At 39.1% G+C, this 27,765-nt stretch overlaps 1 protein-coding gene across 1 annotated transcript; it reads right to left on the minus strand.

Moving 5' to 3' along the window:
* Positions 1-27,765, minus strand: Klkb1 (kallikrein B1). The gene is made up of 15 exons (XM_034520450.2): positions 27,617-27,765; positions 26,956-27,014; positions 20,750-20,912; positions 18,645-18,751; positions 15,219-15,378; positions 14,747-14,856; positions 8,920-9,079; positions 8,019-8,128; positions 7,028-7,190; positions 6,818-6,930; positions 6,163-6,331; positions 4,106-4,281; positions 2,983-3,078; positions 1,284-1,423; positions 1-735 (listed from the first exon to the last, which is right to left on the minus strand). The coding sequence occupies exons 2-15, from the start codon at positions 27,011-27,013 to the stop codon at positions 544-546; spliced, it is 1,917 nt and encodes a 638-aa protein (XP_034376341.1). The 5' UTR covers position 27,014; positions 27,617-27,765; the 3' UTR covers positions 1-543.

Genomic DNA, 27,765 nt, shown 5'->3' on the forward strand with positions numbered 1-27,765 from the left:
TCAAGTACAACATCTTTTTATTGTAAAGGAAATGTTACAAAGATCTCTTCCACCCCAAAAAACTGAGAACCAGGTTTCTCAGTTCTTTGATCCGCATGAAAGAATAGAACCAGGTTCTAATACACAAATGTTGGAAATGGACAGACGGTAACTCTGAGATATGTTGAGGTCCAGAGTCAACGGTTTCATGAGAATGGTCCCAAGGACTGTACTAAAATCTGGGGTCTTGTTTTCAACTGCTTCACATCTAGACATTTTACTACCTAATAAAACCCTTCAAACATTTTACTTCCAGACAAGCTTGGTGATCATCGGATAATTCTCATTGGCACCCCTGCTACTCAGGACAGGAAGCACACTCGAGCAAGGCGCTGTCTTCAGCAACTGTATCTACATTTAGATTTTTAATCCTACGATAAGGATGTGAGGTAGACACCATTATCAACATTTTTGCAGAAGAGAATTCTGGAGCTCTAGTTTGCCTTGAGGGCAGGTGGTAAAGCGGGTGCCAGCTGGGCTTTTCCTCCTCGGTACCCAGCCTCCTCATGCTGGGGATGTTGCCAGAGCTCTTTCATCGCTGCTCTGTGTCTTCTCCAATATCCAGTCTATGTACTCAGCAACTTTGGTGTAGACTCCTGGTTGCTCCTTGCGGGCACAGCCTTCGCCCCAGCTGGTGATACCCACCAACTGCCACCTTCCACTGTGTTTACAGACTAAGGGGCCACCGGAATCTCCCTGCATCACAATAGGTAGAAAAATACAATGGTAGAGAGGTATAACCGTGATGATTCTGATAAGGAGCTCCTTGTTCGGAGACAGCTGTCTTTAACATTTTGCAGTAATACTTTATATACCAAACATGCAGCTTCTCCATTTAGCCATGAAAAAAAAATTAGTGGATGGTTACAAGGTCAATTTATTTCCTCTCCCATTCTCAGATAAACCCAACAATTTTAACATCTTTACCCAAAGTTCAAATAAACCTACTTTCCTTGTATTTTAGCATGACCATGACATGTAAAATTGTCCATAAATATAAGTCCCTGTCATGACTGTGACATACCTGTCACAGTCAATACATATTCTAACATAACTATTATAAGTAACATATGATATGCATTATGTATGTTTAATTTGTTAAAGGCTATTTATAAAGTCGTCAAATCATTTAACTCTGGAACTTCAAAACCGAAGCTAATGAAATGTAACTTTGGAAATTTGCTTTTGAATGTACTGTCTCCAGTGAAGTATTATGTATTTTTTCCCATAGTCTAAGACATTACCTTACAAGCATCTGTTCCACCTTCTTTGTAGCCAGCACAGATCATCTGCTTGGTTATGACATAATCTCTGTATTTTTTCTGACATTCTTCATTTGGTACCAAAGGAATAGTTGCCTTTTGTAGAATATTTGAGGTTTCACCTGTGAAGCAATCAGAAACACTTTCAAAGAGAGGAAATACAACAAATAGGGAGGTAAGAGGGAAAGGGAGGGAGAGCGGAAGCAAGAGGTGGAGGGAGAGGAGAGACTTGGAGATGGAGATAAAGACGCAGTGGTCTGTGTTGACTTCCTTCTAGAGAAGTATTTCAGCTGTCCCTATCACTCAAGCTACCACAGACTAGGTTTCTATAATCTCAGCCATCTTCCTGTATTAACCGGTGCCCCTCTCAGAAAAAAAAAAGTTGTTTCATACATTTGTACCTTTAATACAATGGATGTTCTCACTTTTCATTGTTTTGCAATTCAAATTATAATAAAAATACATAATGTATAAAAATTAATCCCAAACTTCTGACAGCAGAGAAGTATTTTGTAACACGGCAAATGACACATTTATAGATAACTTAATTTCTACCTATGTCTATATTTCTTGTATGTAGGTAGGTAGGTGTGTATGTGCATGTGTATATGTGTATATCCATATATATGTAGCCAAGCCAACATAGTGGAAAGTGAGAATTAATTGAATACAGTACTGACTGGTTCAGGAAATATAAAAAAGACACAGCCAATCATCTTTTTAAAAAATCACTCAAACATGTCTAATGGTGTTTATCTGCACTCAATCTAGAAAAAGGCATTATTATTTCTAGAGAAATAACTTAAGTCTCGACACACAGGCCGTTGACTTCACATCCGCACAAATAATTGATTCATCCATAAACTTAGTGGAAGGGAAAGTGAGTAACTCACCTCTATATTCACTACGTTCCAAGTAAAGCTGAACACCCCCTTCAGTTTTAAATGCAGATAACAAATACAGAAATGTGACATTTTTAGCACGACTGTTATGTAAAGGTCACAGATACTTTGAATTGTAGTTACATCAGAAAGGAAAATGTTGTTTATGCCCATAACTATTTCAACATTATGATCGATTTTAAAACAACTTGCTACAGAGTACATGAATAAAGATATATGCTTATCACTTTGTGAAATTCTGCTGGCAAATGTTGGCAACTGTACTGCGATCTACTTTTCTTTCTATGAGTCTATGTATTTTTATGTAAGAATTTAACAGCATAAATAGAGGAAAAGTTAGATTTATTATATTACAAGAAGGCATTTAAATAAATATTAAGAACTGTCCTTAAAGAGAGATGCTGGCACGTTGGCTACTGATACCAAGGGAGAACATAATAACCAGGGACACTGAGCACTGAGGACCAGATAGGCTTCAATGGACTTGATGCCACCACCATAGGGTCACAGTCCTTGATGCAGAGTCATGAAAATAATCTCTATTATGAGTGATATGCTTAAAAGATTAGCTCATCTGTTTTTAATGCAAAAAAAAAATCACATTCTTGGGAATCAGTGGACCAATATTTTGGAATAAACAGAAAAGTCAGAAGGCTTGTTGAGTGGATCTAGAGGAAGATCATGAGTGGACCTACAGAAGGGTTATAAGGGTCGTTGAGTGGATCTACTCCATGTACTTTAGCACATAAGACAAGAACATTCCACATGCCAGGCTGTACCTTGTTCCTTCGTGTAGCCCCATCCAGTCACCCAACAACTGGTATAAATTGTATTTGTGTCAGCTTTGGAAGGCAGGCATATTGGTTTTTGGAATTCTGAAAGAAAATTTCATGAATAGATTTGGACTAATCAAAACCATAGATAGGGACTTGAAAAACTGGTATCTGTTTTTTGCCTTACTCTTTCTACAAAGCAACAGAGCCAGAATGAGCCATCTGGGACTACTTGGGAGGAGTATGGAGAACAGTAGGAGTGGGAAGAACATGAGAGGGTGCAATCAAAACATGCTATAAATAATATATATAAATAATATATAATAAAACCCATTGCTGAAACAAAAGAGTAAAACTAATGGCCCTCCAGCTTTCTGGTCAATTTCTAAAGTCCATGATTCGAAGAAATTCTCACATTTTGTATGGCACTTTGGAATGAAATTTCCACAAGAAAGAGGGACTCTTCAACCAAAGATTATTGGTAAATATATACCTACTTTCTTATGCTTTGTTTAATATACACTGTAGCAGAATTCAGAAGCAGAGCAAAAATAGCTGTGCTGTCCCAGGGCTTTATTTGAATACCTTGCTTAATTATTGCATGAAAGCAACAAGGAGATCAGCACACATACAGTAGACACTAGAGGTGGAAGGAGGAAAGGCAAGCTGTCTAAGGTCACATGACTGTTCACAGACACTTGCAGCTAATGGTGTTGGCAGGCATTGCGTTTCTGTGGAGTGATGTGCCTCCAAAGGCAGTTCCATGCTCCGTGTTCCCCCATTGTTCTTAGGCACTAACATCTACTCCTATTCTCTTTCATATGGTTGTATATGCCTATGACCAAGCAATAGTTATTCTGCCAATTTTGTCAAAAGATACCCAATGTCCCCAGATGTCAAAATCTTTCCTATACCAACTGTTTTAATACCATTCACTCAGTTGTGTGCCACTCCGGTCACTGAATGCATGGTAGGTCAGGGGTCTTTACTTCCCAGCCTCATCTCTCCCTCAGCCTCCCCAACCACAACACAAAGACAATTGCTCAGATCTCCTTCTCACTCAAACTGAAGTGGAAATGAACACCAATACAATTGAGTTGTGCAGTTTCCCCTTAAATAGGCTGCATACCAGTATAATTCAGGGGTGTCTGAAGCTTTATTAAGGCAATATCGTAATTGCCTTCTGAGATTTTGTATTCCTGATGAATAATAAGCTCCTCTATTCTTGAGAAAGGCGTTTCTTCCGTAATCTCTGACAGATTCAGAATCCCGCCATATATACGCCACACATCTGTATGGGGAATCCTAGGAGAGAGACATGAGAACAAACTAAGGTTGGCATCCTTTCTTGCTCCTTTTTCTTAGCACATTTTCTTGAAAGGGAGGGGAGAAGAAGAAAGAAAACAGTCTAGTTTGACCTAGTCACTTTTTCGGGCAAGGCAACTTATCATTGCTTACAGAAGTAATATTGGACTTTGAGGATTTAGTTTATATATATATATATATATATTATATATATATATATATATATATATATAATATATATATATATATATATTATATATATATATGTTGTATTTAGTAATACAACTTTTTTTCCATTTAAGACTCCCTTTTGCCTGATAAGATTTTTTTTTAATGTTTGTGTGTGTGAGACTATATGAAGCACGTACATATATTAAACATTTACTGATAATATATTATAAAGAAATTTACTTCAAGATGATTCTTTAGTCTATAGATAATTTAACCACTTATTAGCAAATTCATATATTAGTAGAATAACGTGCTTGTTTATTTCCACGTAAATAACTAAAACATGTCTGAATATTTGATACTAAAAGAAGAACATCCTCAATGTTTTTAAGAGTTCCTTAATATTTTACTTTTATAACTAATAATGCTGAGAAACACCATTTCACATAAATATGGAGGACCAAACGATAGTCTTAGGTTTAGGACCATTTAGAAAGTTTTGGAAACTCTATTTAAGCTCAAGTTCACTCAATGAGTTCTTATGAAACGCAAGTAACCAGCTCGAACAATATTGAAAAATCAAAGTTTAACACTGTACAATCCAAAGACACAGTGTGACAAGAGGCATTTTAACATTTTTGTTCTTTGGAATTAAACTGTTATATTCCTGTAGGAGCTGAAAGCCTCAGGCACGCATGCTACACACACCATGATTCACAACATTAAATAATCCTCAGTCTGATTGTGTTTAGGGTACCATCTGCCGGTACTAGCTAGCATGGTGACACGCACAGTGCACAGTGAACACGTTGTGTGTTAGGAACAAAGACTGCAGTGAAGTCCTGAGACACAGCCCAGAGGAGAGGACTCTCAGAATGCCTCGGGTTTGTCATATGTTTCATTTTGAATTAATTTTGGTCACTATTCCTTCAGGGACCCTTTACTGTTGCTAAAATTTTGGAGACCCTCACATTCAGTTGTACAGTGTCCATATAGGATTACAGTTCATAGTATAAGTGTTGTGGCCGAAAATACTCAAAATGTACTTAAAAATTACTTTATGTTGATTACAAGTAAAAATACCAGAGTCCTTCTGTGCTTTTTGAAGAAGCTTCGGGAGAATCAAGTTCAATTTACCAAACCTAAAAGCAATTAGACTCTTGTCACAGTATATCTTTGGAATGTACAGTGTACACTTTGATTTTTATTAAATTGGAGCCGTCAAGTTTTGATTAAAATAAGCCCCAGTTAGGAATTAAAGGTATTTTGTTGCTTAAAATCTACCTACCTATCTTTTAAATTTTAAATTAACCATGTAAAAGATAGACAGGATAAATTTAAAATCATAATGTTTTCTAGGCAAATACTTGGAAACTTTTATTATCCTCAAAACAAATATCTTAGGGCCAAGGAGATGGCCAAGTGGGCAAAGGGCTTGCCTCTCAAATGTGAGGATTCAAGTTCAGATCCCCAACACAGAACGAGGGCTAAGAATGTGCCAGGAGACAGAGCTAGGCCGATCCCTGGGATTTGCTGTGCAGCCAGTCTAGTCAAAATGGTTAACACTGGGTTCAGTAAAAAAAACCCTGTCTCAACAAATAAGATGAACAAGCAGTACAAAAAAAATACCTGAGGTAAAACTGTGAATGTGAATGCATACACACACACACACACACAATATTTGTATAATAAGATGGACCTAAAACTTACCCATCAAAGCAATGGGCAGCCGTCAGTATCCATTGGTGTCCAATGATGGACCCTCCACACAAATGATTAAGAGATACCAGCTTCACTTGCAGGCTGACCTGCCATGGCCACTCCCCTAAAGAAGAGTTCGATCCTCCCACAATGCGTGCATTTATTTTTGCTGTACAGTCTGGAAAGTGTTGAAGTGTGTGGCAGAATTAGACATAGATCAGCATTCCCTTCCCTTTATCCAAGGAAACTGTTTTAGTTAGGGCTTTACTGCTGTGAACAGACACCGTGATCAAGGCAAGTCTTATAAGGACAACAGTTGATTGGGGCTGGCTTATAGGTTCAGAAGTTCAGTCCATTATCATCAAGGTGGGAACATGAGAGCCTCCAGGCAGACATGGTGCAGGAGGAGCTGAGAGTTCTACACCTTCATCTGAAGACTGCTAGCAAAATACTGACTTCCAGGCAGCTAGGATGACAGTCTTAAAGCCTACACCCACAGTGACACACCTACTCCAACAAGACCACACCTTCTAATAGTGCCACTCCCTGGGCTGAGTATATACAAACCATAACGGAAACCATATAAGCAATCCCATAAGACCAAGACATTAATCACATCAGACAAGCCAGCCATGTAGTTCCGTAACAAGCAAGCTTCACTCACCAGAGTTGTCCACGACTCTACACAATCTCTGAGAATAACCAGAGCTCCTCTGTTCCCTGTAGGTGATCCTAGTTGGAGAGCCATCCGTGGATAACCTTAAGGAACATTTACACCTAGAAAAAAGTGAATAGTATAAAATTAAACCCACAGAGAGAGAAAACGAGAAAATAATTACCTTGTTGATTATCCATCCAAGAAAGGTTCCCTTACCCCTCGTCCCTGCAGTCTTGGGGAAGTAACGAGTAAGTGAAAAACTGACATCGGATTGTCTGTGTACAAGTCTCTTGGCATGCATCTGCTCCTTGCACGAAGGCCACGTTCAGTTCTTCCCCTTCAAAGTCAACTCCGGAGTAAATTTTGGAATGGCAGGGTTCTGCACCATATACAAACATCAAAGGATATATAACGAGTCAGGAAATCAGTCACATTGGCAAAGTTTCCAGGGTCTTGAGAACCATTTTATTAACTTTTAGAGGATACCAAGATGTGTTGCACCTTGTGTCTGTTAAGTGTTTGTCAATGTGACACAAAATAGAGTGGCCTGAAAAGAGGGAATATTAGTTGAAAGATTGTCTCCCTCAGGCTAACTTATGGGCATGTCTGTGGGATGTTCTTTGGATTAATGGTGGTTGGAAGAGGGCTCAGCCAACTGGGGCAGTGTCAATGTCAACTCTGGGCAGGTGGTCGAAGGATATGGATGGATATATATGTATGTACATATAAACATACACATATACATATGCATCATATACACATACATCATATACACAAACATCATATACACATACATCATATACACATACACAAACATCATATACACATACACAAACATCATATACACATACATCATATACACATACACACACATCATATACACATACACAAACATTATATACACATACACAAACATCATATACACATACACAAACATCATACACATACATCATACACACACACACACACACATAATTGTAGGAACAAGTCAAAAAGCAGCATTTCTCTGTGGTCTCTGCCCAGTTCCTGCCTCTTCATCTGCTTGAGTTCCTGGCCTGACCTCCCTCAGGAGTAGGCTAAGACCTGAACATGTGAACAGAACCAATTCCTTTTTTTCCCAACTGGCTTTCGGTCATGGTATTTATTACAGCAACCAAGAAGCAAACCAGGACACACATCATATGCCACCAAGATTGAGTCTCATTACCAGGGCGAGCTTTTCTGCAGGTGAAGAGACTGTATCCAGATACAGCATTTTCTTGAGGAATAGATGGACTTGGTCTTCCACTCTCAGATGTCTTAAGAAAACAAACATTTCTATTAAAAATAAATGAGAAAGAAGACAGCATTAAAAGCACTAGATGGATATTCTTTCTTTCTCCTTCCTTCCTTTCTTTCTTTCTTTCTTTCTTTCTTTCTTTCTTTCTTTCTTTCTTTCTTTCTTTCCAAAGCAACTCCATAAATGGTATTCTTCTGAGAAATTCTTTTCAGTTCATCAGACTTTAAGACTCCAAAAATACCACAGGGCTTAAATGTAAATGGACTCACTTCTCCCTCTGCCAAAAAATGAGTAGGTACAGACAGCCTAAAAAGACGATACAGGATTAAAGTCCACCTTCTAATTAGAAAAAGAAAAAGAGAGAAGGCATCAAAGGACTGTTGGTTTGGGTTTATGCTTGCCTGCAGTATTATATCTGCACGCATCCTTCAGCAGATCCCACGGTGTGCATAAAGGAAATGCCATGTAAAGATGAAGAGGTCAGACTAGACCCTAGATCGGGGTAAGCAGGGCTCTGATTTCTCACAAGATTAAAGGGTGGATTGCATGAGCAGCTGTTACCCAAGCCAATCCCAAACCCTAATGCCAGTGAGAACACTGTCTGCTTCCTTTGCCCCTGCCTCTGTGGTTTGACTCAATAGTTTGCTTGTTTTGTGAAAAGGAAGGCTTGTGGACAAATCTGCTAATCTGTGAAGTAACCTGCACCTGGCTGAAAAGCATCCAGTTAAACCACAGGCTCCAGTGCTGTTAGGGCAGCCAGCAAGACAGTTGCAAGCCTCTGCTAGGAATGGAGAAGGCTAGAAGGGGCGCACATGCCGCTCACACTCACCTCTCTGATTCTGTCTTCCATTCATTCGTGTAGAATGTGAAGAAAAGGCAGTTGGGATGGAAGGTGCAGATGGTGCGACACACAAAGGCATCGGGGGTGACAACCTGGCTTACATTCAGGTCTGCAAAGGCAAAGTGCTGGAAAATATCCATGGGGCAACCTGTGAACTCAGCAGTGAACATTCCTCAGTGACACAACGCCGAGTTTGCTTGTGTTTCGACATAATAACTAAGGTGATTATGACAATTGGTATTCGCAGCAATCAGCATCCTGAGTTTAAAATTGCCCGTTGAGAGACCGAGGCAGCATGCACTGGGCCTGCACAGGTCTGCAAGAGATCTGCTGGGCATTGCTTCCACTTCACTCTTTTTAATGGGATTCCTGAAAGCGTGGACGTGTAGCTCTCTGAATTTTGTGCCTTCTCCTGGACTCTCTTTTGTTGGTTCATTTTGTTCAATTTCAATGTGTTAGTTTTTGTTTTCTTATTTTATTTTTGTTTCATTTTATTATTTGTCCTTAGAAACCTGCTTCTTTTCTAATGACAGAAAAAGAGTGGATGGGGAAGAGGGGACTATGGGAGGAGGAACAGGAGTGGAAACCAGAATCAGAATATATTTGTGAGAAGTTAAAAAAAATCCACTTTCAATAAAAGAGAGGGAAAGGCTGTTAACTTATCTCAGAATTTGTAGTTTGTTCTTTGAAAAAAAAAAGTAAAACTTGTTCTCACGTGACAGACAGCTACTAAGTGCTGTAGAATAAGCAGCTCCGTCATTTTTAATAGGACACGTTTAGGTGACTCGTGTTTCCTTTATATTATGACTAAGCCTTGGGAGCATGCTGTTTCATGTTTTGTCTCTGAGTATCACAAATATTTTAATGAAAAGAGATTAACATAAATTTTGAAGGGCTAACGAGCATGCCCCTTTGATAGTAGAACAGAAAAGCTTCATTTTCATTCCCCTTACACAATTTTATTTCTCATCTATTTTTATTTATGCTGTTTACATGAGTTGCTCAATTTGATAGCATGGAAGAATCAGTTTGATTCCACACTAATAGTATGAATGCTTAAGAATAATGATAGGCCAGCCAAACTTAATATAGTTAGATCAAGAGAGTTCGTGTTCCACCATACATCCATTTGAATAGTCTAGGAATCTGGTTGAAAGAAGTCAGGAGGGCAGGAAATCAAGCAGGGCAGGAACCTGGAGGCAGGAGCTGATGTAGAGGCCATGGAGGGATGCTGCTTACTGCCTTGCTCATTATGGCTTGCTCAGCCTGCTTTCTTATAGAACCCAAAACCACTAGCCCAGGTATGGCACCCCCACCATGGGCTGGGCCTCTTCTCACCATCACCAATTAAGAAAATTCTACTACATGAATTAAAATAAAATTCATAAAGACCCTTGCTATTGGAAGAGAATGTGCAGTATCCATGCCAACCTACACCTGTGTCCTCCAAGATATCCCTGGTGGGTCATTTTACAACTGTACTGAGACATTTGTTGTTGAAAGGGAGCTCACCACCATGTGACAAAGTTAACTTCTTTTCTGGACCGCTGAAGATGTTGGGGACTTCAGAAAAAAAGTTTTTTCTACAAAGTTCTGCCTTTCTTAAACAGCCCTATGGGACTGTGTACTAACCCATTCCCAATGACAGCCTGTGAGAACAGAAGAGCGGCTTTGCAGAGGCTGAGGTAGTCTTCTTGACTCCTGTTCAAGATGAGAATCTTGATTGAGCATCTTCCTTTAATCATTTCTAGATTTTTCCATGACTTCTAGATATTCTGTCAGGATAGTTGCCCTAGTTGGTTATACTTCTCACTCTACAGAAAACACAGAATCTGAGAACCAGGCAAGATGAGCATCTGGTATACCAAAGACTTTGTTAACGGATTATACTGGCTGGTTTTATGTCAACTTGACATAAGCCAGAGTCATCAGAGAAAAGGGAACATCAGTTGAGAAGATGCCTCCATAGGACCCATCTGTAGGCATGCCTGTAGAACATTTTCTTAATTAGTGATGGTGAGAGGAGGCCCAGCCCATGGTGGGGGTGCCATACCTGGGCTAGTGGTTTTGGGTTCTATAAGAAAGCAGGCTGAGCAAGCCATAATGAGCAAGGCAGTAAGCAGCATCCCTCCATGGCCTCTACATCAGCTCCTGCCTCCAGGTTCCTGCCCTGCTTGATTTCCTGCCCTCCTGACTTCTTTCAGTGTTATCTAGAAGTATAAGCTAAATTAAAACCTTTCCTCCCCAAGTTGTTTTGGTCACGGTGTTTCATCACAACCATAACAACCCTAAGTAGGTTACTACGTTAATTAAAAGTGTTACAGAATGTTAGTGAGGCTGGGAGAATAAAAGTGCCCAGAATCCATTTTGTTTGTTTGTTTGTTTGTTTGTTTGTTTTGAGATAGGGTTTCACTGTGTAGCCCTGGCTGTCCTGGAACTCACTCTGTAGACCAGGCTAGCCTTGAACTCAGTCTCTACCTTCTGAGTACTGGGATTAAAGGCATATGTCACCAATACTAGTAAAAATGAGTCAATTCACCATTTTATTTTTGTATCCCTAGAAATTAACCAAAGGGACACACAATCGTGGCTAATCCTGGGATAGAAACAAATGGCTAACTTTCAGCAAGAGCTGTGTGGGGTTGAATTCACCCTATATTTGTGCCCCCTCCTCAGTTCCATAGAGACTTGGAAAACAACCCCACAGATGTGCTTAAAACCAACACGTCAGAATGGTTGGAGCGCCTCCAAAGCCACAGTCCCTCATTCCCAGACAACAATCATTATTTGACTTGTTGGAAGCTCCCTGGATAAATCTACTCACAGGGCTTAAGCTTATTGGACCTGACCCCTGTTTTGCCCTTTCCTTGAAAGCATGTGTCTGCAGAAAGACGGAGAAGGAAGAAAGGACAGAGAAAGACAAGAGGGGGGAAGGGGAAGGAGAGAGGGGGTACAAAGAAGAAGAAAGAGGAGGGGAAAAGAGAAGGGAGGACAAGAGGGGGAAGCAATGGATCTCGGTGATTATGGGACACAACATCCGCCTCCTAAGGTGGAAGTAACAGAGCAGATGCCAAACCAGTAAGAGTCCTCTCAATTAGAATTGCAAATAGTATTGATCTACTAAAGGGGATATATAATTATATCCAAAGCTTTCAAAGTCCACGCCTAAACTGAAAACAAGCCTTTAAACACACTTAGTTCATTTTGAATTGAGAGGTCAGAGAATAGATATTTTTAAGAAAGGAGGGCATGAGAAATTCACGTGACTTTTACGCGGCAGGTCTGCTATGTGACCTTAGCATATGGTTTTACCCCAGGAGCTACAGTCTCTCACCTGTAAAGCTAGAGGCATTGTTGACAAAATTAAGAACAAGGGTGTGGTACTGACTAAGTCACCCATGACTTATAAATGTCACTTAGGCCGTTAGGCTTAGAGACAGCGTTCCTACGGCTTTGGTTGGCATGCAAGGGATGTAAAGAGCCCTGGCTCTTAAAAAAAAATCAAAGCTACTTTCGGAAATATCCAGAATTTTTGTCGTTCAAAGAAAGACCCTTAGTCAGACTGAAGAAATATGGGAACTCCAATTCAGGAAAACAGGCACAAGGGAGTCTGAGACTGGGCATGCGTGAGACTGGGCATGCGTGAGACTGGGCATACGCCCTCACTCGTTGAGGCTGTGGGCAGCACTTGTGTTAGGCTTGAGGCAGAACAAAACCTTGTCTTAAACCTGGGTTTAAAACATACTTGCATCAGTGTGCTGTTCTGACTGGAGTGTGCTTTGTCCCCGGCAAAACTCCCGGTGACGCTTGTTTCTCAGGGTGGCAGTGTTGGGCATATGGCCTAGTGGGAAGTCATAACGTTGCATTCCACATGAATTGGGTAATACCTGTTCCTGCTCTCACTGGACTAGGTCAGTTATCCCCCACAAGGGCAGGTTGTTCTAAACCAAGGCTTCCGTCTGTTCTCTGTACCGTCCACACTTGAACACTGACCTGCGATTTTCTACCATGCTATAGTGTAGCATAAGGTCCTGTGACGGTGAGCATTATGTTTAGAGGAAACGTTTACTGTGCTTGGTCTGCAAAAACAAAATTTTCTTTTCGCTCGTATAAGCCATGAAGACGTTGTTCCTACACTGAATGTACCCTATAAGCTGGCCATTGATGGACCACTTCCTGGTGCAGTTGGGCTATTCTAAAAATAAAATTGCTGATTGTTACGAAATACTTCACTGCCTCAGCTAGTCTCGCAAGGTAATGGGGCAAAGATTAAACAGGCTCGCTGCTAAGTTCTGATTTTGTGTGAAACGCTTGCTTGCTTGGATGACTAAGGCATCTGCTGGATGTATGTCACAGAATCAAGCCTTGCCCACACTCATATAAAATATGAGTGAATTTGGCTCCCCAAAATTATCATGTTCTGGTTTTTGCCTTTATAGTCCTTTGGAATATAAATATAACATATATTTATATAATTAATTATTTGTATATTATATAATTATATTTATTACATATAATAAATATATGTATGTATGTACGTATGTATGTATGTATCAATTACTAGGACCTTAGAGACTCTTTTTGGTTTGATCTTGGCCAGTTTTCTTAGTAAAATGTCTCTAATTTACTAAAACCAAAAACTTAAGTCAGATTGGTAGTGAACTGGTGGTGAATCTCCGAATGACCCAAGCCCCACAGCAGTCCCTGCCAGATGCAGCCACCCCGTCTTTAGCTTCCCAGTCTCCAGAATCACGATCTAAATGAGCTCTTTTATTTTTTTCTTTACATATTTCCCAGTCCTCTGGCAACTGCTGATGGCTGCAGAAAGCTGTCTAAGACAAGCACAGTCTACAAAACAGAACACGGTTGAATAAAGAGCCCTATCTCCTGTAGACAACTTTTCAAAAACTAGAAAAGAAAAGGGGGTGTTGAAACTAAATAGTTAACAGATTTTAGCCGTTTGAATGGCACAGCATGGTGGGGACACACTGAGAAAAGAAAAGACAAATAGTAAAAAGAGATAGGTTTTTAACTTCTCAGTCGTTCATAGAGAGGTCAGATTCCAGAATTCAGAACCTAATATAGGGCCTAGTGTAGAGGTCCCAATATTGGTACTATTTACTGTGAGTGAACTTGTTTCAGTAAATCTCACCCCTGGCACCTCGATGTCCTAGATTTGAAGGCAATTGTCTGGATAATTCAATGAGAGCTACCTCTGTGTTTGAAGTTTAGAGCTTTGTCCGTGGCAATTCGCTTATTTCACTAGATGTGGACACTATCGAATGACCTTGTGGCTTTTTTTTTAATGTTACAGCTTTCTTTCCTAATGATGCTGTTGTAGGCATGTTACAGTAAAACTAGAGGTTTAAGCAACATAAACTTATGGCCTTTTCTAGAGATAAGAAGGTCAAGGTAAGTCCTACTGGGTGCCAGTCAAAGGTTGGCTTGCTTCTGTTCCTCTGGAAAGACATGTAGGGAGACCTGTTCTATGCCCTTTTCAACTTCTGTAGCTCACTGGTACCCTTTGCTTTTGGACTCTTCTTCCACCTTTACAGGTAGCAATATAAACCTTTCAAGTCTTTCTACCTCTGACATGGACCCCTCTGTTTCTCTCTTTATCATAGAAGAACACTTAGGACTTGACAGGGGCATATTCTGGTAATCTAAAATCATTCTGATTGCAAAGTATTTCCATGTAATCACATCTATTAAAAAGGCATCATATTCCTGGGTCCCTGGGAATGGCATGAGGATGTTTTTGGGCATTCTTTTTTAGGACATCACAATCACAATGGAATAACTGTCATCTAATTACCGATCTCTGAAAGTGCACAGGACTTCAGTGAGAATCCAGACACCAGGTTGTCCACTGACTTTATGCTGGTGGGTGTTCCGCTTGAACCATGCTTCAGCAGGCAGTTCTTCCTGAATATCAACAAAAGATGTTGTTATGCTTCCTTTCTTGAAGTGCACAAATAGGTGGGGATGCTATTCATTATTAATTGGTAACTACCGAGGGGGCACAGTTGGGCCATTATTAATCAATAGACTCTTTTCCCTTCTGCAAATAGAGTGGCAGACACCATTGCCTGACACTATGCCCATACACAGCCTATCAGTCGACTAAATGAAGTTTACCATCTTTGGGAGGAAACTCCATTGAAATTAAGTATGCAAATAAGGAAGGGGCATCGGACTGCGTGCCCCTTGCACTTTGACTTTTTTTTTTTTCCAGGGAGGATGCTGTTGCATCCTGGAATATCCTCTCGGAATTGTGACTCACTCACCGGTACTCTGGTCTGTGAAATGCATTTCTAGCATATGTGAAAAACTGGCAGTGAATATTATCTGTGCACAGTTTCTGGCATTCTTCAATACTGTCGGTCTTAGATATGTTAAAGTTGGACCCTCTCATATCAAGTCCTTCGTATATGTCTCGGTGGCAAGCTGAAATGAAACACAGAGAGACATTTGACCAAATTTCTTTTTAGACACAGATAAACTGTTCTTCCCTCAGAGTCAGTCTTTTTAAACACAGATACACTGCTCTGTATCTCTGGATTCTGTCAGAGTCATTTTAAAGGCCAGTATCCAATTTTGATGACTTCTGTGGTAACTATAGGAATTAAATTTTTTATTGCATATCTAAATTATTAAACGGTGCTGTTCGTTAGCTCTCCTCGGTAGTGTTTACTTGAACCCATCATTAAAAACAGGTTATTTTGCTTCTTAAACTGCAAGGGATTTGCAATAATACAGAACAATACAAGTTCACATTGAAGCTATCAGTGGTACTGATAAGAAAGGAAGCCAACCATAACAGGGGTCCTGATAGTGTGTGCCAGAGATGCAAAGTATTTGACAAATGAGGAACCTTTGACCTTTGGGTCAAAAATGAAACAAAAATACAAACAAACAAACAAATAGAAAACCCCAAACCAAAAACCACCACCACCAAAACAAAAAAGCAAACAAAACCAAAACATCATGATCTGAATCTATTTCTCTTCCTTCACCTATTCAGGTCTGGTTGTGATTTGTGACTGCCAGTCACAACTCTGATATTTGTGTCAAATCTTTTACAGACTGTCTCAGTTTATTTATATGCACAGTGAAATCATTTCCCTTCCTGCTTTAAACCTTTCTTAAATTCTATCACCACCACCAACACTACCACCTCCACCACCACTACAGTCCTGGTACCCTTTCTTTGGCTTGGAACTCTTGTGGTAACTATAGGAAGCCCTTAGTTACTGTGAAAGGAGCAGGTGAAGTCTGTTGTCTGTAGTCTGTAGATGTTGGCACAGCCATCTGAAGGACCAATGGCTCAGACCCATGGGAAATTGGCAAAGCCTTCCCTGGATCTCATCAGTAGTGTTTAGAAACAATTGACCAGTGTGTACAGTGACTAGCAACTTCACCTTCTGCTCCAAGATGATTACAGACCAAAAGGAGAGACTCGCTGCCTGTGGAGACCTCCCAGTGAGACTAGTTAACCCCTCCCCTGTGCTGTATATAATAAGCACTCTGAGGGTTGGGGGTTCAGTGCTCATAACTCACACTGTTCCAGCTTCTCTACACATGTGTCTGTGTGTCTGTCTTTTCTTATTTTCTTGATGTTACTATTCAGTTTTCCAGGACCAAAGCCATGCTGGGTGTGGCAGTCTCCCATTTCAAACCAGGCTGGCTTTGAACTTAAAATGTTCTTTGCTTCTGCTTTCCTGGTACTCGGATTATAGCCATGTGAGAGCCCACCACCAGTTTTTAAAAGTTTTTTCAATTCTATTTAAGCATCCCTTTATTGAAATTGATCTTATATATTAAAAATAGTTGATTCTTTCAATAGAAATTAAGCCAAATTAAGCTTTTAGATTTTGTTTTTAAGACAACGTAATTAGATACTTAGTTAAGCAAGCAGTGTGTGTGTGTGTGTGTGTACATGTTAGCACAAATAATATTCTATTGTACATAACTATAAGTTTCTAGGAATTGTGAAATTAATTTAAACACGGGAGACAGAATGCATATACAAACTAATAGAAAATATTATGTTAGGGTGTATGTGTGCTAAACTCCCAGAAGTTTACAGAGCAGGAAAGTGTGAATCGTAAAAATGGGGTTCCTTTAAATTTGCTTCAGATAAGAAAGGACATGAGCTGAGGGTTAGGATGAGGCAGTAACGAATAAAAATATTTTCTTAATGATGATCTGTAAATTTTAAGCCTGCCTCTCAATAGTTTTACTAAAACTGGTTCCTGAGATCACATTTTAACTTGAAGATATTTCTTGAAGGTATTTGGGAGAAAGTTACAAAGGAACTTTAGTGCCAAACTCAGTGAGGAAAATTAAGTTAATCACAACAATTAGACGGAACACTTCATCAAGTAGTATACAACAAGTTATATCAGTTTATGGGTTTGATATTATAAGATAGGAGTATTTCACTTCAGTATATCTATATCTATCTATTGATAGATAGATAGATAGATAGATAGATAGATATATTCATTACACCAGTGAAGCAGTATTTATAGCTAAGCCGTTGCCACCCTTCATTAACTGACTAAAACTTAAATTACAGACTCTGAATGTATGTGTGGTGAGATAGAGCATTGTTATTATTGCAGAGAAATGAGAACATCTGAAATCTGAACCTACCAAATGAACAACATAAAAACAAAACCATATAACTGAACTCACCGCCTTATGCTTTTTTTTTTTTTTTAGCACTTTCACTTTCTAACAGTCCCTGTCATCTTATAAAAATGTTTTCTTTCTACTAAGCCTTTCAGATGGTATGGGAATTAAGATGCTATGTCCTAGGACATCAGTTGCAATGGCAGTCCAAGAGAAAGCTCTCTAATGTCCTAGCATTCACATTCCTTCTAAGAAATATTACACTTAGCAAGATTGACAGAACTCAGCCCCTCGGCTGACTGAGTGACAATCTCAACCTGTGGGTCGCGACCCCCCTCTTGCGTGGTTGAAAGACCCTCTCACAGGAGTCACCTAAGACCATTGGAAAACACAAATATTCACAATTATGATTCATAAGAGTAAAATTACAGTTATGAAGGGTCTATGGAAAGAGTTTATGGTTGGTGCCCACCACCACAAGAGAAAGCATATTAAAGAGGTGCAGCATTAGGAAGGCTGAGAACCACTGGCTTAATCCCTTATCAGTGGCCCTAGTGATGGCCAAAACGTTTTTCTGTTGTGTCTGACTGCACCAACTCCAGGCGTTACCATGGAGTTTCATCTCCCCCAGTTGTAACCATCTAAACCATCTCCAGACATTACCAACTGTTCTTTGATGTGGAAAGGCCAAAGTCAGTTCTGGTGGTGACCATAAATTCCCCTAAAGTTCACTTTGGGATGAGATGTCCCGAGTCTTATCTGAAAAGTCTGTTGTGAAAACAGGAAAGGCCTATTATCTAGACTGTACATTCATTTCCCACAAATCTTGCATTGTGTGCGAGTACCACAGATAATAGAAGCCCGTTAAGGCCGTGTATTATAACTGATAAAGACGTGAACATTATCAAGATGAAAGTACCCCTTTCTTTCAGCCATGATGCTGCCCAGCTCCGTTACCTTTCTTGATGTTGTCTTCTAAAAGTCCATCATAGTATAGACTTTGAGCAAAAGCTACTCTGAGTTTGAGTGTTATTAACACAAATTTATTTGGGGGGAAGAAAAATTCTATATCTTACCACTTATTTGAGGACCACACTGCTTTAAAGAATGACCAGAGATGGCCCCTGTCCTGTGTATTCTTGGCAAAGTCCCTGTAATGCTCTCTTTCATGAAGCAACCAAACCTGTTTAAAAAAAAAATCACATTTTAAAAGAGGAATAGAATGACAAATACACATTACGAAATTATACAGCATTTTTATATATGTTAATAAATAAGGCCCAGGGTCAGGAAACTAATAACATTTCCTTGACACTTGCTGAAAAGGACATTCTTAAGACAAGCGCACACTATCTACAGTGTTGTTTTTCTTAGTGTTCATGCTTCTGGTGCAGAGAGCCAACCGCATTCAAGAGTTGATGGTTATTTCCGCATTCTGAATGTCAGTAGATCCTCTTTCCAAAAGATAATTGGTTTTGTTTTTGGTTTACGTAGTACTGAGGAGGAAAGCCTGGGCTCACATATGCTAGCCTGGGCTCATGTATGCTAATCAAGTGCTGATCACTTGCCTGCCTCTTCCCTCCCATCCCACCCCCCAGCTTTTATTTAGTTTACTTTGAGAAAAGATCTTGTTAACTTACACAACCTGACTTTAAACTTATGATTCTCTGGTTTGAAGGGTCTACATTTTTTAAAATGGTGATTATTTTTATAGATATTTTAACTTACTTTTAATAATTTGTATCAGCTACGAGTTGGGTCTGTATGTGATACACATCTGGTTTCTTGGTTCCTGGTAGTTTCCATACCCTGGGAGGCTTTTCCTGTCTTCAATATCAACTCTGCGTTAACTTTACTATTTAGAATCCCAGAACCTAGTTCAATTTTTAAAAATGTGAATCTCACATACAGTCTGGATTTTGTTTTTGCTTTTGCTTTTTTTTGTTTGTTTTTGTTTTTGGTTTTTGGTACAGGTTAGCATGTAGGTATTAGAAAAGATATCAGAGAATGAGTTTCAAATTTCTAATTTTTAAATTCAGATAGACTGAAGATAAAAGTTATGTATATGGAAACAGAAAAAAATCATGTTTCGCTATTGATCAAATGAAATAAAATTAAGGTAAAATTTCCAACTATATTTCTAATACTTGTTCTTGTCAAAATTACCACTTAATAAGACACACACACACACCGAGAGAGAAAGAGAGAGAGAGAGAGAGAGAGAGAGAGAGAGAGAGAGAGAGAGACAGAGAGAGAGAGAGTCAAAATGCACATTCTAAAAGTACAAACTGGCTCACTACAGGTATCATGAGACTTGCCTACTGGATCTCAAATCTTTTACCAACAAAATTTCTGGTTTATATTTTCTCAACTTTGTTCCCCATAAATATGGTAACAAATAAAGCAACTAAATATACTTCTTTATGCTGGTGAAATATTCACCTTCTACCAGAAAACAATATATATGATTAAAATATATATTGATAGTGAAAGTATAAAATCCACTGTGACCTTCCCCAGCCTCCTTTTCAAACGACTACTGTAACTGGATAGATGTTCACTGAGTTGTACAGTCTCTGGGTCTGGTTAATTTGGGGGTGTGATTGTTTTATCTACAGCATTTAAAATAAATTATAACTAATGGACAAAAAAATCATGAATCAAACAGAAAATATGTAATGGAATGCTACTTAGTGCTGAAGAAAAAGGAAATCACAAAAACTGCAGGAAAATGGATGGACTTAGAATGTTTAATATTAAGTGAAGCCATATAATCTCAGAAAGGAAAAAAAAACATCATGTCCTCCCTCATATGCATAACCAGCCAATAACATATTTATATACATAACAAATGTACATGTGGGGACAGTATAACATGTTGAAAGTGAAGAAGAAAGGCTAAGTATTACAGTGTGAGGAAGGGACCTTTCTCGTTGCATGCTGTCTTCGGGCTTTGGCTGTAGCATCACTACCTGAGCTACCGTGAACAAGTGCAGTGGTTGCTTAGACTCTCTATCTTGGGGTTCAGTCCTCTAACAGTCTGCATTAGAAAGACCCAGCTTAGGAGCTTCTGATACAAACAGTCTTTGCACACTCTGAGAAACATGACACCATCTTTGCATACAAAGGGAAGCAGTTTGAGAACCCTCTACCCTGGCAATGATAAAGCATCACATCTTACCTCTTATCTGTCTCTTTGGGTGGAGTCACAGCAAGGAAGCTGAACAGGAGACACCTGGGGTGAAATGTGCACATCTTCTGACAGTACTGGGCATCTGGGGTGTAAATGGCAGCTAGATCCCCACCTCTGAAGAAGGTATTTTTATACAATTGACTCAGACACCCTGTGATTTAAAAGTTGATTTGGGGAGAAAGTGTAACCATTTTAACAGAAATGCATCTGTTTAGTTATTCTTTTTTATTTATCCCAGTAACTACCCGAAGATCTATACAACTTCACAGGTAGGATGAAATATTTTGACAGCTGTCAGACAATAGAGCATGCTATTTAAAGTCATCTTATGGATATTTATGCATAAAGATTGACTCTTTTTTATTTCCTATATAATAATTTATACATAAATTATCTGTTAAAATACAGTATAAATTTTTCTGCCTGCTGTCTAACATGCTATGAAAACATCTCACCTTAAAAATAAAAATACAGCATTAAAAAAAACCCTTTTAGAACAACCGTCTCCCTAGATTCCTCAACACCTTGAGGGCAACTTGAGGTTAGGACCATTATTTGCATCTCTTCTCTCTCTCTCTCTCTCTCTCTCTCTCTCTCTCTCTCTCTCTCTCTCTCTCTCCTCTCTCTCCTCTCTCTCTCTCCCTCCCCCCCTCTCTCTCTCTCCCTTTCTCTCTCACATAAACACACATGAAAGAAGTCAATAACCACGTCTCAGAGTTCAGAAGTGCTTAATATCACACAGTGAATAAATATCCTGGGACATAAACTCATCCTTCCTGACTCTCAATCCTGTCTGTCCCCTTTTCCAGCATGCAGTGTTACATGTAGCTCTTTACCCAGCCTTGCCGGGCAGTGGTGGCGCACATCTTTAATCCCAGAATTGGGAGGCAGAGGCAGGCAGATTTCTGAGTTTGAGGCCAGCTTGGTCTACAGAGTGAGTTCCAGGACAGCCAGGGCTACACAGAGAAACCCTGTCTTGAAAAAAACTAAAAGAAAAAAAAAATACCCTGCCTTATTTAAGCAAAATAATAAATACCGAGTACTGATTTTCTACTAGCTCGTTTCTTAATAAAGAAAATGTATTTGCAGAGACCCACACTCAGACATTTTACACACACACACACACACACACACACACACACACACACAAACAGAAAGAGGGAAAGGGGAGGAAGGAAAGGGGAGAGATGAGAGGGGATGGAGGAGAGGAGATTGGCAGAGTTCTTAGGACACACAGCTTTGATGGTGTGTCTCCATCAAATCCCTCCCCTCAGAGCTGAGGGACCACTGTGAAAGAGGAGGCAGGAGTGTAAGAGCCAGAGGGGATGGAGGACACCAAGAAAACAAGGTCCTCTGAATCAACTCAGCAAGGCTCATATGAACAGAGACTGAAGAAATGAAGCATCAGGGTCTACAGGGGTCCACACAGCGCCCCCACATATATTCTATAACCTTCAGCTGAGTATTTTTATGGCATTCCTGAATGAGTCTCTGATTCATGTGCCTTCTCTTGGGGGATCTTTTCCTTCTGTTGCCATGTCCAAACTTTGATGTGATGGCTTTTGCTTTATCTTATTATATTTTATTTTGTTGTGTTTGGGTATTATCTCTTAGAAGCCTTGTTCTTATCCAATGAGAAGCACAAAGGGAGTGGGTCCAGGGAAGATGGGAGCTGAGAAGGACCTGGGAAAAGTAGGAGGGAAAACTAATCAGGATACGTTACATGAGAAAAAAATCTATTTTCAGTAAAATGAAAAAAAGGCTAAATAATTTTCTAATAAAAAAAAAACAAAAATGAAAGTAAGCTAACTCTAAAATAAACTGAGATGCACTGTCTGTGCTGACTCATAGCTCCTGCATGAGTCATATGTGGGGTATCCTGCATCCCACATATCATTAGGGAACTGTCTTTAAATTCACTGAAGAATTTGGATCTCCCTGAAAGATTCCATTCAAATCTTTGCACTCAGCTTTCTACTTAGGTAGCCTGTCCACTTTTTTCAGGCAAGTTTTCATTAACTGTGCACTACTCCAGAGGCAGCAGTGCCCATGTTGCCATTGATTTTCAAGGACGGGCTATCTGGTCAACCTGTCTTTCAATAACACTGAAGAATTAAGTGTCTTATGTTCTACCTATATGGGGATCCTGCCACTGAGTCCAATTTGGATGAGCCAACCTAGCAGTACTGTTTTTCTTCTTATCAGAGAGGTGTTGCCATGCCGACATCTTAAGTCAGGTTTATATTTGGAAAGAGCAGATTTTCCTGGGTAAATGCTCCTAGGAATATACGTTCCCAAGTGTACATCCTAAGGTGTCTCATTTGCACAATACATTAAATAGTAGGCCCAGTGGTGATGGTAGCTATAAAGAGACTTGTTTTTTCACCTGGTTAGCATCTCATAATTATTGAGCAGAGACTCCTTCGCCATTATTGCACAGACACATACAAAAACACAAACTGTGATCAGGTGATAGCCTGGAAGTTCTATCCTGCAGTTGAGTGTTGGTAAACTAACATGTGACTCAGCCAATGAGAAAGAGTAACTAGAAACCTCACTGTGGGACTTCTTATCCTCCTCAGTTGGTAATGGCAGCAATGAAAACAATGGTAGTGGTAATGATTCTAACAACAACAGTGTTGCTTATGCAGAGTCTATATAACCTAAACGATCTATAATGATGTCTTTCAATTTTCACATTGGCCGCATGTCCACAGATATTGGATGGATTATTTAGTCATATTGAAAATGTACATAATCAAACAGAAAATAAAGGGAAAATACCATAAATAAATAAAGCATCTTAACTAGAAAAACTGTTGGTGACTGGCAGAGAGAAGTCTACACAAGATGTTCTCTCATCTCCATATGTACTCCATGGCACATGTGTATATATACACATGCATGTACAAATATAGTTAGAAAATAAATAAATGCTAAAACATTTTAAAAATTCAGTGTCAGATATGAACAGATAATTTACCAAAGGAATGTAAGTAACTCTAAGTATATGAAAGCTGCTAACAGTGCAGGAGCCCCCTTTCCCAGATAAGTGTAGCTACTGTCCCTCATCAAAGAAGATTCTCTTTGCAGAAAATGGACACTGTGATAGTTTGTATATGCTCAGCTCAGGGAGTAGCACTATTAGAAAGTGTGGCTCTGTGGGAGTAGGTGTAGCCTTATTGGAGTAGGAGTGGCACTGTGGGTGTGACCTGTAAGACCCTCATCCTAACTGTGTGGAAGTCAGTATTCTGCTAGCAGCCTTCAGATGAAAATGTAGAACTCACAGCTCCTCCTGTACCATGCATGGCTGGGACACTGCCATGCTCCTGTCTTGATGATAATGAGCTGAACCTCTGAACCTGTAAGCCTGCCCCAATTGGATGTTGTCCTTTATAAGACTTGCCATTGGCCATGGTGTCTGTTCACAGCAGTAAAACCCTAACTAAAATAGACACCATCACAAATATCCACAACTGAACACAACGTGGAGATCAACATATTGTGGGCACCCAGCCACAATGGATACATCACTTATCCTGAATCTAGGGCTCAGGAATATCATGAAGAGGACAAGGAAAGATAATGAAGGCCAGGATATCAGGAAGTCTGCTGTGAAACAGTCTCTTCTAGAAATGGTGGCATAAAGAAGACCAGAAGATGGTAATATCAATGGGTATAGTAACATGGAAAGAGGAAATGTCATGAGGTCCCACCCTTAGACAAAGAGCTATAGGCAACTAATGACTTTTGGGAGAAAGAGAATCAGCTTTTCCCAGAGAAGAGGCCATTTATTGGTTGTCCAATATACACATACACACACAAACCATATACATACACACAAACAAAAATGGACACAATGAGGTGCATTTATACATCTCTGTGTACATATATACACATATAACAATAATAATAAAAGAAAAAGGGCAATCAGCTTGAGAGTGAGAGGACATGGGAGAAGCTGAAAAGAGGGTTTCTGGGAGAAACTAGAGGAAGGAAAGGGGTGGTATAATTCTAATTTCAATTAAAAGCATATTTAAAACTATCATCATTCACAAAGTAAATGCACATAAGTTACAAATTAATTCTTTCTAAACTAGGAGAACAAATACACAATATTCCATCTGATATTTCAGATTAGTGATATTTCAGATAACTTTCTAAAAAGGAATCCATTGTCTAAATCTTTGTATTCTTAAGACTGTAAATAATACATTCATTCTCCCTTTGAATTAACAATATAATCTCTTAGAAATGAGATGTCAATATTAAATACATTTTATGTTACAAAACAAAATGTAGGAGTCACAGAGTCACAGCACTGGTTTAAACAGCTGGGTTAACAAAGATTAAAATCAAAGCAATCAATATTTGTGTGCTGGCTTTGATCACAAATGAAAGAAAATCAAGCAATGCGGCTTGAATATAAATGAGTTTAACAGTCCAGAAACCCATGTGCCCACAGTCAATGGCTTCTGGAGTACTTAGACACTGCCCAATGATGGTACCTGTGCACAATGTGTCGGCATTGATTTACTCTATTGTACACTGCTGCTTTGATCTCGGGATGCACAAAAGCAAGGCAGGACCAGCAGCTCAAGTTGAGTTGGAAATAAAAATAAATTAGAGCCCTTTTTAAGTCTGAGAAAAATCCTGTTACAAGGTTAACTTTGGTTAGGTCATCGTACCAGCACAGTTCTGGCTCTGGTCTGATTGGCTGCGCCAGAAGCTCCCAGCTGGAGCATCAACAGCAGGAACGCCTTCTCCAGCACTATGTGGACCACCACTTGGAGATGGTTCCTCAGGAGGAAATTTGGATGCTATTTTAGAAAGGTAACTCCATGCCAGACTACAAAGTAAGAGATGTCTATTAGCGCTCACTATTCTAAGTGGGATGGTTGAACACTCCTGCATGCTTGTGGGGAAAACCAAAACAGAGAATGCCTTTCTGAAAAGCTAATACCATAATGCATGCCTTAAAACTTTCTAAGCTATTCACACTTCTGTCTCTAAAATTTCTTATTTCCAAAATTTTAATCTATAGAAATAATTGAATATGTGCATAGAATATACATACAAACAAAATACCATGAAAAAAATAACAAAAATGTTCATCTGAATTAACATTAGCTATAAATAGCAAAGGTGACTTAAAATTATTTTTCACTACTATTCATAATCTTTCACTAAAATTATTATTCACGAATAACACCTTTATACAACAGATAGACTCAAGCAGAAGAATATGAAAGACTAAAGAAAAGTTTCGATCGCTATTTTGTACTTTAGGACTATATAAAGTACTTATTTTCAAGTATTTTAATTAGTCCCATGTCTCACTTTCCTATCATGATCATGAATTTTATAGCCTGTAGCATCTCTGGCTATCACTCCTCATATTTAATTGGTTTGAACATGGCAAAAGTTGTGGCACAGAAGAGCAGTTACAGATGTGGGCCAGATGGAGGGAGCAAAAAAGGGAAGAAAAAGCAGAGTTTACCTAGAGAAATAACTTCTATTTACAAGGATAAGCCTATCTTTGCCAAATACTTGAGAGTCAAAAAAACAACCCTTGAGGTGTGGCTATCTCTTAAGTCAGAGTACATCTCTCACGTTAAGCCCAGGGAAATCTCCCTCCATAATGACTGTTGAGAGGGGTTTTTCAGGACCATGCTCATATTCTGAAAAATAAAGGAATGCACAAAGAAAAAACACTGACATCTAGTGTTGGAAGCTGTCCATCCAGACTGCCAAAGGCATACTGTACTAATGAAACCCAAAGCAGGTGCTCTCAGTTCAGAAATGGTTCCCTAGGCCTTATATTGAAAATATCATATGCTAATCAGATGCTTGGATTGGACTCAGTCATTACGAAATACCTGATGTTCTTTCCAACTTTCAGGTAGAGTTTTGATTTAGAAGGCTGGTAATAAAGACAAGCAACCCTTTGGGGTAGGAAAGAGCCTGCTGAAGAATAATCTCAAAACAGAAATTTCTGCTGACAGACACACTGATGTCTCTAAGTTCCTCCCCTGTTCATCTGTGTTTGACGTGTCTAACGAGAAGTTCTTTCTTTGGAGTGTCAGCAGCTGCCTTCTTCCCCAAAGCTGTACGGTTAAAGGCTTTCTCCAGGAGCGGTATAGTTTGCATGACATTTCTCTCTCTTAATTTGAACTCCTAGAGCTAATACTTACCACAGGAAACTGTTGCGAACAAGGAAACAAAGTAACCCACTTGGCTGAATAAAATCATCCTTTAAAAGAAAAATATATATATACATATAACTACTAGGTTTAGATCATGTTTACCATGTATTTAACAAACTAATTTAATGTAGACTTCTCCTTTTTGGTAAATGTCTAAAGTTCACATCACAGTACATAATCACCAGGAGAAAAAAGATTGGGGGGGAGACATTTTGTATATAAAAAAATAAAATATTTATCATGCTTCCCAAGATACAAACTGAGACCTCTAGACTACTGTTAGTGTATATTCATGTATTTATTAATTTTGAAGATTTATTTCTATTAATTTTATAAAGAGAGTTAATGAAAATAATTAAACACTAAATTTCTAGATTTATGCAAAATTATTATGAATAAGGACAATAATATCACCCACAACCTCCACATAAAGGACATCTTTGAAAATAATCAAAAACTTATTTTTGGTTTTAAAATATTTTTCATTAATATATTTGTATAGAAAGAAAAACAATTCCTTGTAGATTTTTCTAAACACTCAGGAAATTAGTGCATTATACCAATAGACATTTTTTCATGCAGAAGTAGTTATATTAAAAAAAAAAAAAACAAGACACAAGATATAACGGGACTGGTGGAAGGCAGCTACCTGGAAGGATGGTTGCTTTGTGGTTCTGGAGGAGAGAGAGTCTTCACATGAAGATGGTCTTCAAGCTCTCCGAATATGGCGCCGAGGGCGGTCTTTGCTTGGCTCCAGTGTTGACACTGAGCTTCTGGCGTCAGTTTTAACTGTTGAAC

Source organism: Arvicanthis niloticus, chromosome 16 (assembly GCF_011762505.2).
Source record: "Arvicanthis niloticus isolate mArvNil1 chromosome 16, mArvNil1.pat.X, whole genome shotgun sequence".
Taxonomy (NCBI): domain Eukaryota; kingdom Metazoa; phylum Chordata; class Mammalia; order Rodentia; family Muridae; genus Arvicanthis; species Arvicanthis niloticus.